The 18,552-nt window shown below is 44.0% G+C and overlaps 1 protein-coding gene across 1 annotated transcript in view; it reads right to left on the reverse strand.

Annotated features, from left to right (window-relative positions):
• Nucleotides 1-18,552, reverse strand: part of PDSS2 (decaprenyl diphosphate synthase subunit 2) — a 298,179-nt gene that overhangs the window by 15,982 nt on the left and 263,645 nt on the right. The window contains exon 7 of the mRNA XM_066248357.1: nt 10,623-10,655. Coding sequence (XP_066104454.1) covers nt 10,623-10,655 — 33 coding nt within the window. The remainder of the gene's footprint in view (nt 1-10,622; nt 10,656-18,552) is intronic.

The following is an 18,552-nucleotide window of genomic DNA, read 5'->3' on the forward strand; positions in this document are numbered from 1 at the left end:
ATACAACTGCTTAGAGCATTGAATTAAAACAGTATCAACAGTATTGGGCTGACTACTGAGAGAGTGGCATGTTTTATGATGTCATACAGAGGCTTATTATTGATATTATTTAATAATTTTATTCATGATGCACAAGGGAATAGAGATTATGATCATTAAATCTGTTGATGCCATTGAGGTGTGTGGGATTGCTAACACCTCAGAGAATGAGGATCTAATTTTAAAATAACATTAAGAAATCAGCCTGACCAGGCAGTGGCAGTGGACAGAGCGTTGAACTGGGACACAGAGGACCCAGGTTTGAAACTCTGAGGTCGCCGACTTGGGTGTGGGATCATAGACATGACCCCATGGTCACTGGCTTGAGCCCAAAGGTCACTGGCTTGACAAGGGGTCACTCGCTTCTGCTGTATCCCTCCCCCTGTCAAGGCACATATGAGAAAGCAATCAGTGAACAACTAAGGTGCTGCCACAAAGAATTGAAGAACGGGTACTTTTCATCTTTCTTCCTTCTTGTCTGTCCCTATCTGTCCCTCTGCCTCCCTCTCTCCGTCTCTGTCACACACACACACACACACAAAGAAAAGCAAGATGACAGTCACTGAGGACTGATGCAATGCAAAATACTAGAAGCCTTAAGGAGGAACAAAACTAGCTTGATGATGGACAATGAATAAATGTCCTGTTTTGCAAAATGACTTGAGGGCTCATAATAAGGCACACACACTGATTAAAGACATTAATGATTGCATGTGTGATTAGAATTTATTTACTTACTTATTTTTTGTATTTTTCTGAAGTGAGAAGCGGGGAGGCCGAGAGACAGACTCCTGCATGCGCTCGACCGGGATCCAGCTGGCATGCTCACTAGGGGGCGATGCTTTCCCCATCTGGGGCGTTGCTCCTTTGCAACCAGAGCCATTCTAGTGCCTGAGGCAGAGGCCATGGAGCCATCCTCAGCGCTCGGGCCAACTTGCTCCAGTGGATCCTCGGTTGCAGGAGGGGAAGAGAGAGATAGAGAGAAAGGAGAGGTGGAAGGGTGGAGAAGCAGATGGGCGCTCTCCTATGTGCCCTAGCCGGGAATCGAACCCAGGGCATCCACATGCTGGGCTGATGCTCTATCACTGAGGCAACAGGCCAGGGTTAGACTTTATTTTTGATTACAAGTTTCACATGGTACAAAAGCTTTTAAGCTTTGTTATGGACAGAAATAGATCAAGGATTATTTTTCCATCATTAATAATTATATATTGAAGGAGATTTGGAATCAGAGCAGTAGTTGCAAAAATTGACTTTAGTAAATTAACTGTTTTGAAAAATAGATTAAGCAAAGTCCCTTCACTATTGCTATAAGGAAAAACACTTGTCTGAAACGTGATTGTAAAAGAAAAAGACCTGGTTTTATCTGATTTTTTAAAAACAAGAAGCCTGACCAGGTGGTCGTACAGTGCATAGAATGTCAGCCTGGGACACTGAGGACCCTGGTTCGAAACCCCAAGGTCGTTGGCTTGGCTGGAGCCCCCCCCCCCCATCAAGACACATATGAGAAAGCAATCAATGAGCAACAACTAAGGAGCCGCAACAAAGAATTTATGCCTTTCATCTCTCTCCCCTTCCTGTCTTCTGTCCTTGTCTGTCTGTCTGTCTGTCTCTCAATCTTGCTCACTTAAAAAAAAAAGGAGTGGAGGATTTCAAACTTTCAGAGGGCAGCTGTGGCAGGTTCTCTAGCACTGGTCACCATGCTGTGGTCAGTCATCTGATCAATGCCTGCGAGGCCTGCCTGGTGCTCCAGGCTACCAACTTCCTCCGCTGGCCTCCAGGGCCGCAGCTGTTTCTTGAGGCCTAGCACAGAACTACAGTGTACGAAATTTTCACTTTCCACCTGTGCATTTCTGCCCATTGCCAAAGAAGCAAGCAATTCTGTAGGAGCCCAGAATTAAATTCTGATTAAATCACTAAATACATGTGTTTCTTTTCTTTTCCTTCTTTCCTTTTTTTTTTTTTTAAATTTTATTTATTCATTTTTAGAGAGGAGAGAGAGGGAGAGAGAGAGACAGGAGAGACAGAGAGAGAAGGGGGAGGAGCTGGAAGCACCAACTCCCATATGTGCCTTGACCAGGCAAGCCCAGGGTTTCGAACCGGCAACCTCAGCATTCCAGGTCGACGCTTTATCCACTGTGCCACCACAGGTCAGGCTCCTTTTTTTTTTTTTTTAAAGATTTTATTTGTTGATATTATAGAGAGAGGAGAAGGATGTGGGTGGGCGGAGTAAGAAGTATCAACTCATACGTACTTCACTTTAGTTGTTCATTGCTTGCTTGTTGCTTGTTTTATGTGCCTTGACTGAGCAAGCCCGGGGTGTTTTGTTTTGTTTTTTTATGTGCCTTGACCGCGGGCCTTCAGCAGACTGAGTAACCCCTTGCTTGAGCCAGCGACGTTGGGCTCAAGCTGGTGAGCTTTTGCTCAAACCAGATGAGCCCTCGTTCAAGCTGGAGACCTCGGGGTCTCGAACCTGGGTCTTCCCAGTCCGATGCTCTATCCACTGTGCCACCGCCTGGTCAGGTGCAAGCCCAGGGTTTTGAAGGAGTGCCCTCAGCATTCCAGGTAGATGCTCTGTCCACTGCGCCCCCTCAGGCCAGGCAACATTTTTCAATTCTCAGTAGCTCAGGTCATAATCTGAAAAAATTCCTGTTCAAATTAGAGTGCATTTTGAAAACAGAATCTTTGGCTCTGGCTAGGTAGCTCAGTTCGTTCTAGCATTGTCCCCATATGCCACAGTTGTTGGTTCAATTCTCAAGAATATACAAGAAACACATACAAGAAACAAGCAATGAATGCATAAATAAGTGGAGCAACAAATCCATGTTTCTTTCTCTCTCCTTCCCTTTCTAAGAACAATCAATAAAATATTTTAAAAAGTTTTTATTTGTTCACTTTAGAGAGGTAAGGGGAGAGAGAGAGAGAGAAGGGGGAGGAGCAGGAAGCACCAACTCCTATATGTGTCTTGACCAGGCAAGCCCAGGGTTTCGAACCAGCGACCTCAGCGTTCCAGGTTGATGCTTTATCCATTGTGCCACCACAGGTCAGGCTCAATAAATAAATATATAAAACCCAGAAATCCCCAAAATTACAATGTATTTATTTTAAACATGCTTAAATAGTGTTACCTTAATGCTCTTATTTACATTTTTATGTGTTGTCTTCCAGTGTTAATCAAACATAAAACATTTTACATAGTTGCACCCATATTATAATAGCATTTACATTTGGGTATTTTTTCTTTAAATTCTACAGTATTATAAACATCTCACCTAACTGGACCACCAGTACTTTACAGAAAAGCAGGGGGGGGAATGTCAATGCTTGTACACAGTCTCCATGACTATCACTAAAACGAACCCTAAATGTTAAGACAACTTCAAGAGGTCTCAGCAAACGAGAGATTTTGGGCACACGCTGATGTTGTATTGGATATTTTACCACAGGAGCTGAGTCGACTCCCAGGGTAGCAGAAGCAGCATCTGCCTAAAAAAGGGGTACAGGGGAGAGGAAACAAAGCAACATCTGGTCTCTAAATGTGCCAACATGAAAAATTCTCAGAGCCAGTTAGCTAGGGGTTTGGGATAGAGCGAGCAGGCAAAAACTGTCTGCCAAAAAAAAAAAAAAAAAAAGAAGCCTGGCTTTGTCAGGAAAAAAAGGACAATAATATTTACAGAAAATTTTCTATATTCAAGGTTCAAAAAAAAAAGAATTTTGGACTCAATATGCAGCAAATGTTTGACGCTATCTTTATATAAGAAAAGAAAAACCAGCTAAAAGGGCAGCTATTGGAAAGGAGAACCAGGACATGACAGGAGAGACTCCTTTTTCTTCTTAAAGGGAAGTGATGACATGTGATCATGCAAATGAAAGTGTCTGTGGACAGCACGGTTGGATGTCTGGAAGAGAATTTTAATGTGTACCGTATGCAAATGCGTTTTATAACAAAACAAAATGTGCAAGGCCTTCCGAGGGCGGGGAGGGAAGAGGCGCAGCCGCTCTAGACACCGTGTCTGAGAGGTGGCAGGGGCGGCGCGGGTACTGAGCCCGGAGGCCGTGCAGCTCCTGGACTTGAACAAATTCCAGGACAGAGGACAGGTCAAAAACCTAGTCCTTAAAAAAAAAAATCTCTTTTACATTTGACTGAGAACTGGATGCCTAATGAGTTAAAACCTGCAAGATTTTAACAAGAGCTAATCTTGAGCAATTCTCTGTGCATAGAGGGAACTCAGAGTAAGAAGACAATAGAAAGAACACTTGCTTTTTTGTACTGAGTCATGGAGAAAATGATATGAACTGCACAGTAAAGACTGGAGATAAAGAAAGTGTCTATAAATTTAGTCTTGTGTCAAAATTAGCGTGAATGTCAAAGCCCATTTAAAGCTCAGCCCTAGGCACCTGAAAGCAAAAGAATGGCAGGAGGCCACCTCCCAGTGCTGGCAGGGTTTGGTTCTGATCAAGTGATCTGTATACATATCTGTATATCTGAAGCAACTATTAAAAAGAAATTGGGGAAAAGTCCGCATCTCTGTGATGGAGATATTTAAGCAACCATTTTGAATGTGCTAAAAAATTAAAATTGTAAAAGCCGAACCATAGGTGCCATGTTTTGCCTGAAGTGGTAAAAATACCATCTGCCTCAGTCTCTTAGCAGCATGCTTATTTCACGTAGCAGTAGGCTAAACTGCAGGCATACGCTCCGCTCCAGCTGGGGAAAATACACAGAAGCTTGTAGATGTTTTTCTAAGCAACAGTAGTCAACATATTCGTTTTCTTTCAGACATATATATTACTAGTTACCATAGCAAACCGAATGTGAATGTGGTCCGAGAAGCTTCTCCACCAGTCGCAACACATGGCCACACATTCCTACAATTCAGTGGGTGGCACTCTTCCCTCCAGCACTGAAGTGGATCGGTTTGCTTAACCTTGGGGCCAGGAGCCCAGAGAACCTGGAATAATTGGAGAGATACACACCCAGGGCTGCAGACCACGCACTGTAATTAAGATCCCCATAGCATTGTGCATACGAACAAAACTGTTAGCACTAGCTTCTTGGTCACATTCACTTCTGGTAATTACATTCTGTTGAATAAATCTTCTCCTGTAGTTTTAACCAGCTAAGTAGGATGTTTCTCGTTTTTACATTTTAGAAGCGACTGGGTAGAATCGCCTTACAGTTAAACAGCTTCCTTCTTTGCCCAGCACCCAGATGGACAAGTTTCAGTTGGAGTGGAGTACAGTACTCCTGTGCTTGTGTGGACCACCTTACAGAGAGGCAGGGGAGACGTAATGTTAATCATTGTCAAGTGCTTTGATATCTTAAGATGAAAGGCCCTGCAGCCATATAAAGCATTTATATCCAGGTTCTAGTGCAACAAGAACTCAAAAAGTAATTCAGGCCCTGGCTGGTTGGCTTAGTGGTAGAGTGTCGGCCTGGCATGCAGGAGTCCCAGGTTCGATTCCTGGCCAGGGCACACAGGAGAAGCACCCATCTGCTTCTCCACCCCTCCCCCTCTCCTTCCTCTCTGTCTCTCTCTTCCCCTCCCGCAGCCAAGGCTCCATTGGAGCAAAGTTGGCCCAGGCACTGAGGATGGCTCTGTGGCCTCTGCCTCAGGCGCTAGAATGGCTCTGGTTGCAACAGAGCAATGTCCCAGATGGGCAGAGCATCACCTCATGGTGGGCGTGCCGGGTGGATCCCGGTTGGGCGCATGCGGGAGTCTGTCTGATTGCCTCCCTGTTTCCACTTCAGAAAAATACAAAAAATAAAAAATAAAAAAGTAATTCAATTTCTTATCTGGGTGCAAACCACTCTTTTGCTAAATGTGACAGACATCCCAGAGATCCAGCTGAGGCTGATTTTAAGTGATTGCCTCTTCTGCCCTACCCCTGGCTACTTCGTCATTCTGAGCCTGAGAAAATGTGAGACATGCTGTGTAATGCCACAGCGCACACAGCCAAAAACAGTTCCTATAGTTCTTGGAATCTAATTTATCAGATAAAATTTGGCTTTTGAGTAAATACTCACAACTTGGCAATAAAGAAATTTCCAGGAACAAATAAATTTCATGATGGTCTCCAGAAATGGACAATGAGTTTCCAATGTAGTTTTATAGATAAACCCACCAGGGAAGTCTTTAGCCATGAAGCACGACGCCCACATTAGTTAGCATGAGCACCATGGCCACACCGAACAAGAGATGAGTAGACCTTAGGTTGTGATATGTATTACCGAGGGCCCACGGAATACTGCGTAAGATAAAACCGTAAACTGCACCCTGCCAACATCTTCTCCACACTTAGTAGACACGCATATAACTTTTCTTCCCCATGTTACTTGAGTTTAGGTCTGTGTAAGGATTCATTACCTAGATAAAGTTATGTCCTTAACTACCAGACTATCACCACATATTCCAGGTGGTGGGTTTCTGTTTATTGGCATGAGAAATACTGTCAATGGGCACTTAGGAAAGTAAAAACTTAGGGCCACTGAACATTGGAACGGGCTCTGTTATATAGTCAATATTCTCTTAAAAAGGCTACTTTTAGTCTATAGGGTTTTTTTGTTTTGTTTTAACTGTGTGAGAGACAAACAGACAGGGACAGGCAGACAGGAAGGGACAGAGATGAGAAACATCAATTCATAGTCGTGGCACTTTAGTTGTTCGTTGATTGCTTTCTTATAGAGAGGAGAGAGAGAGAGAGAGAGAGAGAGAGAGAGAGAGAGAAGGGGGGGGAGGAACAGGAAGCATCAACTCCCATATGTGCCTTGACCAGGCAAGCCCAGGGTTTTGAACTGGCAACCTCAGTGTTTCCAGGTTGATGCTTTATCCACTGCACCACCACAGGTCCGTTGATTGCTTTCTCATACATGCCTTGATGGGGGTGGAGGGTGGGGTTCCTGCCAAGCCAGTAACCCCTTGCTCAAGCCAGTGACCTTGGGCTCAAGCCAGCGACCAAGGGATCATGTCTACGATCCCACACTCAAGCCAGCAAGCTCGGGGTTTCAAACCCGGGTCCTTAGTGTCCCAGGCTGATGCCATATCTACTGTGCCACCACCTGCTCAGGCTGAGTCTACAATTCTTGATTCTAGACTTCTCACAACCTCCTGCACTTCTCCTGGCATAACACTACTGCAACGCTCACCAGATGCACTGATCAAGCTCTCCTCCGTGTGAGCCTGGCTGGGGGTGGGCGATACAACCATGACCCAAAGCCACCCAGTGCCTTGCCTTCAGGGCTCTTACAGTCTAGTAGAAGAAGACAGAAAGAAACAAGTAATTAAATAAAAATGATAGGTACATGTTAAGAAGAAAAAAGAGCAAGTGGGGCTAGTTTAGGTGGGGAGGTCTGAGTCCAGGAAACGTGTGACAGCAGGGCCTGTGTCAGTCTTGCTCATGGCGGTGGTCAGCACCAGCACAGCTCCTCAACCTATTAAACATCAATCACATGGTGGGTAGGCGACGTGGCTACGGGAATGAATTGCACCTCAGTAGTCTACAGATAAGAATGCCCCCCCACCAAAGAATTTGGAATGGGCTTTAAGAGTAAAATAGCACTATTCTAAATTGCTTATTTTATACTAAAGAAACTGAGAGAAGACCAAAGAGGTGAAGGGATTGATAGTAGATTTTGCAGTGAGTTGGTGGCAGAGCTTGGTCCTGGGTGTTTGATCTCTGCACCATATATATATAATACATATATATTTCTTCAAATCACTTCCATTGTCATGTGCTTCTGCAATAGGAAACCCTAAAGGAGTTCTCTGAGTCATAAATAAACATCGATGATCAACAGTCACTCCATTGCCAAATCGTGATGTCTTTTCCTTTACTTTTTTGTTCACGAGTTAGCTTTCTTTAACTATCACAGTAAAATCCCAGCTTTTATCTCCAAACTCGTTTATTACAACCTTCTTCAGCAACCTTCTCAATCTGGTTGATACCAGTGACATATGTCAAAAGCTTTGTTTTTCTCTATGATTGAGATCACGAACCCTATACCAGATTTTTTCTTTCTTTCTTTCTTTCTTTCTTTCTTTCTTTCTTTCTTTCTTTCTTTCTTTCTTTCTTTCTTTCTTTCCTTCCTTCCTTCTTTCTTTCTTTCTTTCTTTCTTTCTTTCTTTCTTTCTTTCTTTCTTCATTTTTAGAGAGGAGAGAGAGACAGAGAGGGAGAGAGAGGAGAGACAGAGAGAGAGAGAAGGGGGGAGGAGCTGGAAGCATCAACTCCCATATATGCCTTGACCAGGCAAGCCCAGGGTTTTGAACCGGTGACCTCAGCATTTCCAGGTCGACGCTTTATCCACTGCGCCACCACAGGTCAGGCCTATACCAGATTTTCTACTCACTCACTCACTCACTCACCATTTATCAAGTGCCAAGCACTGTGTTAAGCACCATGTTTACAAAGACAAATAAGACACTGTCCCTGCCCTCAAAGGGATCCCAGTCTATGACCTGTCTCATAAATGGATCATTACAACAAGAGAACATGCAGTGACTCAGAGATCCATTAAGTACTGAGGAATGGAGGAAAGCACCTAGTCCAGCCTGCACAACCAGGGAGGACTTCCTATAGGATGTTATCCTAAACTAAGCCTTTCAGGAGGAGTGGGAGGAGCCAGATAAAGGGGGAAGAGCATTCCAAGCAGAGGGTCAGTATGAGTCCAGGCACGAAGAACAGAAACAGTATGTTTTCTGTACTTTGGTGCCGCTGGAGCGCAGGGCAGAAGGAGAAGGTAGAGAGTCTCTCTAAGGAGTAAGATCATGCCGTGCTTTGTATGTTAATCCAGCATGCTTTGAAATTGCTTTATAGACAACATGGAGGTTTTAAGCTGGAGGGAGAAATAGTCAGATTTGTGGTTTAGACATTCTGAATTATAATGGATTTGTGGGGACAAAAGAAATGCAGGGAGACCAACCAGCAGGTTTTCCAATGGTTCAGATGAAGAGACTTACATTGAGCAATGGCAGAGATCATGAGGAGAGACTGGATTTAAGAAAATTTAGGATATAAAACTGGCATGAGTTGGTCATGGAACATAGGGGTGAGGGAGTAAGAACACTCAAGGGTGACTTCTAAGTCTCTTATGTTTGACTGGTGAGATGACAGTGCCAACAACAGGTGAATCACAAGGGCCAGAGATACAACACTGTGCACTATGGATTCTGGGTGACGATGATGTGTTAATGTAACAGAAGTACCAAAGTACTACTCTGCTGCAGATTGTTGATAGTGGGGGAGGCTGTGTGTGTGAGGGGTGTCAGGTGGAGACTCTATACTTTTCACTCAATTTTGCTGTGAACCTAAAGCTGCTCTAAAAAATAAAGCCTATTAAAAAAGGAAAGACCAGAGAAGCTGAGTTCTGTTTAAGATGGACTGAGCTCACTGCCCTGTGGGAAACTTGAGAAAATATGTCCACAACCCATATTTAGGTACATGATAAAACTCAAGTAGACATCTAAGACAAAGTGACAGATTTGGAAGTCCTCAGTTTAGAGGAGATCCTATTATTGAATTTTTCTTGAAGGAGGCAAAAGATTGTAAAACAGAGAAAAAGAGGGACTGCAGTTCGGGCACGGAAGGCAGTGAGAGGGGAGGCGGGAGCCCTGGCGTGCACTGCAGGTGCGGGTGCCAGGAGGCCGCGGGCGTTCGGCGGTCAGCGCGGGAGCGCAGCGTGCCTCCACTGTCCCCTGCGAGCAGAGCCTACGGGTCGTGCTTCTTCCTCCGTCTTTGGAGTGCAGGTGTGCTCACGCCCTGGACATTCCTGCTGGTGCCCAAACCAGGAGGTTAACATGTTCCTTTATCCAAGTAGCTATATGCTCCCCACACATCTGCTAAGATGTTCCATTTGTCCCCCAGGGGAGAACAGAATGTGACCCAAGTAAGTTCCTGGGCTTCCCTGGTAAACTGAAATCCGAATTCCCCAAGCAGTTTTTAACCAAGGCTGTATGTCAAATTACCTGTGGCGCCTTTTTTCAAACACTTCCATCCTGGCCCGGCCTTGCTCTTCCCACCAGGGGATGTGGATCTTGGTGAAAGAGAGTGTGATGCCATGGTGGCCTGGGCTTGTGCGTTTTCGAAAGCTCCACAGGTTACAGGAGGAATACTGCTTTTCGGAGTCGGAGCCTGCCCCAGAGAGGGCCTCCAGGTAGGAGCTGATGGCACTGAAAGCTCTGTCCACCCCTGGCCACGGCATCTTTCCAGCAACGCTTCGTGATCTTACCCTGTTCATTCTTTTCTTCTTAGCACTTAACCCACCTGGCATTATATTATGTATCCATTTAGTTTTTCATTAGTGATCTGTATCCCCTACTAGATTGTAAATGTCCTGAAAGGAAAGACTGGATCTGGTTCTCTTTTCCATTCCTAACACCTAAGAGGGTGTCTGGAATGAAGCAGGGACTCCCTAGATAAACTTACCGTTGGGTAACTCTTATTTTACCTGCTAATGCCTGTTACTTAACAGGGAATGTCCCTCAGCTCTGAATGTGATTATTCTTTCGACCTTTGAAATATAAACAAAAACCAAGCCCCAAATTAAAATGTATAAAAGAGTGTAGCATAAATAAAATTTACTTACTTTAGCATAGTCCAATCTTTCTTTCTCTTGAGCCTAAAATAGAAAAGGACAACTTTCATTAGTTCTTTAAAAATTATTTAGTGCTTCCAACACTTTTCTTCTTAAAGAAGAAAGGTCAACTCCCTCCTTATATATCTCTACATATCTCCATCATGAACTAGAGAGATATACAGTACACATGTATATACTTCAGTATATTGTATAAAACATTCAAACATTGACAAATGGAAAGAACAGTATAGTGAGTGCACATATGTGCTTTAAGTGTAGAACATTTCATACATAACCATGTATGTGACCACTATGAAATTAAAAAACCAATATTGCCATAGCATCTAACATACAATCCATATTCAGATTTCTTCAAGTGTCCCTTGAATATCTTTTATAGCTTTTTCTTCTCCCAAACCAGAATTAGCCAAGCCTCACACATTACAATTGGTTTTTGTCTCGGTTAAACCTAGACTAGGCCCTTCCCGTTTTTCATGAAGTGAAAATAAAAACTGTTAACATTTTTCATAAAAATCACTGACTTTTGAAGATAGCAGGGCAGCTGTCTCTCTTTGGAGAGTTGTCATATTATTTCATCATTGTGTCATTTAACTTGTTCTGATTTTGCCTGCAAACTGAAAGCTGGGTCTGAAGAAGCCTGCTTGGGTTGAGGTGAAACATTTTTGGCAAGAACTTTATACGGGATATTATGTACTTCACATTGCACAATTCAGGAGGCGCAAAATGTCAGGCTGTCCCACTCTTAGTAATGCTGTGAACTTGATCACTGGGTTAGGTGGCGGCTCTCAGATGGTTCTGCTATAATGAAATATTTCCTCCTGTACATTTAGCAAAACAATCTGTGGGTCAATTTTTTTTTACTTCCCTTGGCATAATTATTATGTCCAAGGCCCTCCACGTCACTCTCTACCCCCACCAGAAACGAGGATAGGCAGAAAAGGGGAAGGTGCAGGAGACGTCCTGTATGAGGTCAGATTTTATTTTAAAAATATTTTTAGTTATTAAAAATTTTTTGTAAATCAACACATATACTCCAAAGTGTTATATATCAAATTTTAATATAATAGACGACTGATGTATTAATCTTTGCTGGTAGGTCAGCTCATTTTTTTGTAGGCCAGAATAACGTTTCTCCTGCTGCCTCTCCTCTGTACAGAACAAGAGCCCTGCAGCTTCTTTACAGTGTGGGTCTTGAGCCCACTTTGTTCCCGAGTCCAAAACGACACTAGACGGATAATAAACACGGGCAGATTTCTTTCATGAGAGTAAAAGGAGAGGTTTATAACCTTGGTGCTGACACTTCTTGCTTCTTTATAATCTTTTAAAAATTTATCCAAATATGCCTGAATTTTGTTTCCGTGTCATAAGATATTGACACCATCACAAACCACTTTAAGTTAAAATTATGACTTGAACATTTTCAATGAAACAAAGGCCTTTGCAACCAATGTACTATAAAAAGGAATTTGGGGTTTTCAATCTGATCTTTGAAGATTTTTTTGGGGGGGGGAGAATCTAGGATTCTCGGTGAACTAAGAAGAGTTTGAACTTAGTCCTGAGATATATTCTAACAACAGGAATATGAGTCAGTTCTTGCAGAAATTTTAAAACCAAAACTATTCTTTTCTCTGCTCAGATATTTTATATTTACTTGCTTGTCTGTTTGTCTATGGATATCTTTTCCCCAAATAAAGTAGTTTTGTCTATACTAACAATCCCTCTCCCCCACTCTAACTTCTGCAGGAATGGTAGGGAGCCTCAAGCATGCCTGTATGGTGTACTCATGCCCCAAGCTATTTACTTATTGTGCAAAGGTGAACTGGCCTTCATCCTATAAATCCATGGCTTGTGACCAAAATTTCAGCAGCAGCATTTCACAGTATGCTAGTCTTTAAGTTCTCAAACTCCCAGCTCTCTCTCTCTCTCTCTTTGTGTGTGTGTGAGAGAGACAGAGAGATACACAGAGAGAGTGAGAGATAGGGACAGACAGACAGGAAAGGAGAGAGATGAGAAGCATCAATTCTTTGTTGTGGCACCTTAGTTCATTGATTGCTTTCTCATATGTGCCTTGACTGGGGGGCTACAGCAGAGCAAGTGCCTCCTTACTCAAGCCAGTGACCTTGGGCTTCAAGCCAGCGGCCTTTCGGCTCAAGACAGTGACCATGGGGTCATGTCTATGATCCCATGCTCAAGCCAGTGACCCTGGGCTCAAGCTGGTGAGCCCACGCTGAAGCCAGATGAGCCTGCGTTCAAGCCGGTGACCTCAGGGTTTTGAAACTGGGTCCTCTGTGTCCCAGTCCAATGCTCTATCCACTGTGCCACCGCCTGGTCAGGTCCAGCTGTCTCTTGAATTCATTTAAGGTTAAGAGATATCTGACTTTGAGGCCCTGGCCGGTTGGCTCAGCGGTAGAGCGTCGGCCTAGTGTGCGGAGGACCTGGGTTCGATTCCCGGCCAGGGCACACAGGAGAAGCGCCCATTTGCTTCTCCACCCCTCCGCCGCGCTTTCCTCTCTGTCTCTCTCTTCCCCTCCCGCAGCCAAGGCTCCATTGGAGCAGAGATGGCCCGGGCGCTGGGGATGGCTCTGTGGCCCCTGCCTCAGGCGCTAGAGTGGTTCTGGTCGCAACATGGCGACGCCCAGGATGGGCAGAGCATTCCCCCTGGTGGGCAGAGCATCGCCCCATGGTGGGCGTGCCGGGTGGATCCCGGGCGCATGCGGGAGTCTGTCTGACTGTCTCTCCCTGTTTCCAGCTTCAGAAAAATTAAAAAAAAAAAAAAAAAAAAGAGATATCTGACTTTGAGGCTGATCCTGTTTTCCACCTTTTTAAGTGTTTGTCCTTTTCCTTGCCTCTTGTTGATCAGTATGGATTGCTCTGGCACAGCACCTTTTAAATGATGCAGAATTGCTCTACTCTCAACTCATTCCTGAAAACATTTGTCACCTCCTCATTGCCTCCCATTTTGCTTCTGTTCTAATGGCTCCTCTTCATTCCAGGTCTTTCAACATCCTCATCTTTCAGTGCTTAACACAAAAGACACATTAAAAGTGTTGGAAAATGGTATTTGTTGAAAGTTAAGAAGTTGAGATTTTGTGTCTTGAGATTGCAAAGCAAAGTGTGGAAACTATATAATTTATAAAGACTTCGGATGGACTTTTCCTTCTGGGGGCATTCAGCCATTTCCTAGTTTGTGTCATGAAAAAGAAAATCAACAGCAGTGTCTTCAGATAATAAGGTTTATAAATAAGAACATCTAGGGTAGTACTATTATAAATTTTTATAAAACCATTTTTCTATCACATACTGTGCACATAAACTAATCATCTTAGAGAATTTTATTACTCTGAAGTACTTGTCTAATCAATTACAAGTTCTTTTTGAACTCTCTCATAATTTATATTCCTAGCTTGGCCACCACCCTTGACCCAGCAGAGATATACTTTGCCGGGAGAATGACAACGGAGAAACCATATATGTAATCCATGTGTGTTCATTATCAGCTCTTAAATGTTTTGAAAGCTGAGAGATTAAGCTACATAAAACGATAACACAATTACCACAGCCATTACAACCTCAGTAGATTATAACTACTGATAGGTAGCTCACCTGAATGTCCTTTATGTTAATATAACAAACATTCTAATTCTACGAAACCATTTCATCCTTGGCTACTTTAGCTGATACATAAAAGTACTATTTTTTTATTATTAATTTTAATGGGGTGACATTGATCAACCAGGGCACATATGTTCAGAGAAAACATCTCCAGGTTATTTTGACATTTGATTATGTTGCATACCCATCACCCAAAGTCAAACTGTCTTCTGTCACCTTCTATCTGGTTTTTCTTGTGCCCCTCCCCTCTACCCTAAAAGTACTATTTATTTATAAGACAAATATTATAAAAATTTAAGTCTTTATAGATATATTGTATAATATATGTATATATTTTTCAGCTGTTATGTAAGTTAAAATCTACATGTTATATACACACCTGAAGTACATATTCTGACAAAAGTTTTTTTTCACATAAAGCTTTTTTTTTCTTTTTTTTAAAAAATATTTTATTTATTGATTTTTTTTTTTAGAGAGAGAGGAGTGAGAGAGAGAGACAGAGAGAGAGAAGGGGGAGGAGCAGGAAGCATCAACTCCCATATGTGCCTTGACCAGGCAAGCCCAAGGTTTCTTTTTTTTTTTTTTTTTTTTTTTTTTTTTTTGCATTTTTCTGAAGCTGGAAACAGGGAGAGACAGTCAGACAGACTCCCGCATGCGCCCGACCGGGATCCACCCGGCACGCCCACCAGGGGGCGACGCTCTGCCCACCAGGGGGCGATGCTCTGCCCATCCTGGGCGTCGCCATGTTGCGACCCTCCTGGGTGTCGCCATGTTGCGACCAGAGCCACTCTAGCGCCTGGGGCAGAGGCCACAGAGCCATCCCCAGCGCCCGGGCCATCTTTGCTCCAATGGAGCCTTGGCTGCGGGAGGGGAAGAGAGAGACAGAGAGGAAGGTGCAGCGGAGGGGTGGAGAAGCAAATGGGCGATCTCCTATGTGCCCTGGCCGGGAATCGAACCTGGGTCCTCCGCATGCTAGGCCGACGCTCTACCGCTGAGCCAACCGGCCAGGGCCAAGCCCAAGGTTTCGAACCGGCGACCTCAGTGTTCCAGATCGACACTTTATCCCACTGCGCCACCACAGGTCAGGCCACATAAAGCTTTTAGAATAAAAATATGGGAAATTAGAAAAACATGCAAATGATGATCTAATCCCCCACATAAATAATATTTCTTCAGGCCCTGGCCAGTTGGCTCAGTGGTAGAGCGTTGGCCTGGCGTGCAGGAGTCCCGGGTTCGATTCCTGGCCAGGGCACACAGGAGAAGCGTCCATCTGCTTCTCCACCCCTCCCCCTCTCCTTCCTCTCTGTCTCTCTCTTCCCCTCCTGCAGCCAAGGCTCCATTGGAGCAAAGTTGACTCGGGTACTGAGGATGGCTCTATGGCCTCTGCCTCAGGTGCTAGAATGGCTCTGGTTACAACAGAGCAATGCCCCAGATGGGCAGAGCATTGCCCCCTGGTGGGTGTGCCGGGTGGATCCCGGTCGGGCGCATGCGGGAGTCTGTCTGACTGCCTCCCGGTTTCCAACTTCAGAAAAATACAAAAAAAATTTTTTTCCATTAAACATTTGCTATTCCACTTCTTTCTGTAAAATAGTTAATTTGAGAGAAGCCATAGTTTCTCTCTCACCTGATGAATGCCTGTAGGGTCAGGGGCCACCGCCATGGCCAGGCAGGTTCACATTGGATTTGGGCAGACGGTAAAGCAACTGCTCTGCAGTTCTGTTTATTAAAGTCTCATAATGGCAGCGGAGGAGCAAACAGGCAGGGAAGACCGCTTCCCTCTCACTCAGGGTTCCCAAGTCAGGACTCACCCTCTGGACTCTCTCTCTGCTCTCTCTAACAAAACAGGCTGGGGAAAACCTCTTCCACATTAAACAATAGCAAACAACTGCCCCTCCCAAGCAGGAAGGCAGTCTGCAATTTGCAATCTGCTGCCGTGAGGGCAAGCACCAGAGACTATATGCACAAGGCACTGGCCCAATACTAGCCAGCAAACTTAAAAAAAAAATTTTGGGTTCCCGCCTGTGGAACCAAGGCTTGTGGCCTGACCTAGGAGCCAGCACCTCCCACAGGGGTGGAGCAAAAGCCCAGAACAGGCGGAGTGCCCCGACTGAGCCTGGGCACGCAGCCCCGCCTGGCCCGTAGAGCCAAGGCTTGTAGCTGTCCTGCGAGCAGGCTCCTCCTGCAGGTGCAGGGCAAAAGCCCAGAATCAGGCAGAGACCAGCAGCTGAGCAAAGGTGCTCACCCCTGCCCTCAGGGCCGAGCATAACCCCACCTGTAGGGGTGAGGCGAAGGCCTCTGAGGCTTGTACACTCCAGCACGTGATCACAGCCCCTCCCATGAAGAAGAGGCTGAAACCACAGCAACAGCTCCAGTAGGCTGGTACCGGCAATACCCATGCCCGAATGCCCTAGGCAGCAGCAGCAGAGGGGGTGGCGGGCCTGCAGACAGACCACACCTGGAGAACACAGAGGCCACACCCAGTGGCCAAAACCTTCTTTTACACAGACAAAATGAGAAGGCAGAGAAATGCAACACAAATGAATCAAGAGAAATCCCCAGAAAAGGACCTGAATGAGTCAGATATAACCAAATTACCAGATGCAGAGTTTAAAATAACAATTGTTAGCATGCTCAAAGATCTTAGAACAACAATAGATGGTCATTACAAACACCTAAATAAAGAGATAGCAAATATAAAAAAGGACATTGAAATAATAAAAAAGAATCAGTCAGAAATGACAAATACAGTGTGTCCGTAAAGTCATAGTGCACTTTTGACCAGTCACAGGAAAGCAACAAAAGATGATAGAAATGTGAAATCTGCACCAAATAAAAGGAAAACTCTCCCAGTTTCATACCTATTCAGTGCAGTTTGACGTGGGCTCACACACAGATTTTTTAGGGCTCCTTAGGTAGCTATCCCGTATAGCCTCTATAGACTCGTCACTGACTGATGGCCTACCAGAACGGAGTTTATCCACTAAATTGCCGGTTTCCTTCAACTGCTTATCCCACCGAGTAATGTTATTCCTATGTGGTAGCGCTTCGTTATAAATGTACTGATATTCACGTTGCACTTTGGTCACGGATTCAAATTTAGCAAGCCACAGAACACACTGAACTTTCCTCTGTACCATCCACATCTCGACTGGCATGGCTGTGGGCTGCTCTGCTGTATACACGGTGTTACATCATCATCTGCGCATGCGCACATGCTGCCACATCATCCTACAGAAACTGGGAGGGTTTTCCTTTTATTTGGTGCAGATTTCACATTTCTATCGTCTTTTGTTGCTTTCCTGTGACCAGTCAAAAGTGCACCATGACTTTACGGACACACTGTACAATATCAGAAATGAAGAACACAATGGAAGGAATTAAGAGCAGGATGAATGAAGCTGAGAATCGAATCAATGAGTTAGAGGACAAGATAAATGAAGGCACAAAGGCAGAGCAGAGAAAAGAAAAGACTCAAAAAGTCTGAGGAAAATCTAAGAGAGCTCTGTGACAACATGAAGAGAAATAACATCTGCATCATAGGGGTTCTTGAAGAAGAAGAGAAAGAACAAGGGATAGAGACTTTGTTCAAACATATCATAGCTGAAAACTTCCCTAAATTAAGGCACAGATGCAATGAAATGTGTCACAGTTCAAGAAGCACAGAGAACTCCATTAAAGAGAAACCCAAAGAAATCTACACCAAGACACATCATAATTAAAATACCAAAGCTAAGTGATAAAGAGAAAATATTAAAAGCTGCTAAAGAAAAAAGGCTATCACCTACAAAGGAGCCCCCATAAGGATGACTTCCGACCTCTCAACAGAAACACTTGAGGCTAGAAGGGATTGGCAAAAAATATTCAAAGTAATGCAGAACAAGAGCCTACAACCAAGACTACTTTATCCAGCAAGGCTATCGTTTAAAATTGAAAGAGAAATAAAAAGCTTTCCAGACAAAAAAAAAACCCTCAAGGAATTCACTACACCCAAACCAATGCTGCAAGAAATGGTAAGGGGCCTGCTGTAAACAGATCAAAGGGAAAAAAGAATATAGCAAAAGAGGAATACAGTTTTAAAGAATAAAATGGCAATAAATAACTACATATCAATAATAACCGTAAATGTAAATGATTAAATGATCCGATCAAGACATAGGGTAGCTGAGTGGATAAGAAAACAGGACCTGTACATATGCTGTCTACAAGAGACACACCTTAAAACAAAAAATGCACATAGACTGAAGATAAAAGGATGGAAAAAAATATTTCATACAAATGGAAATGAAAAAAAATCTGGGGTAGCAAT

Source organism: Saccopteryx bilineata, chromosome 12, assembly GCF_036850765.1.
Source record: "Saccopteryx bilineata isolate mSacBil1 chromosome 12, mSacBil1_pri_phased_curated, whole genome shotgun sequence".
Classification (NCBI taxonomy): Eukaryota; Metazoa; Chordata; class Mammalia; order Chiroptera; family Emballonuridae; genus Saccopteryx; species Saccopteryx bilineata.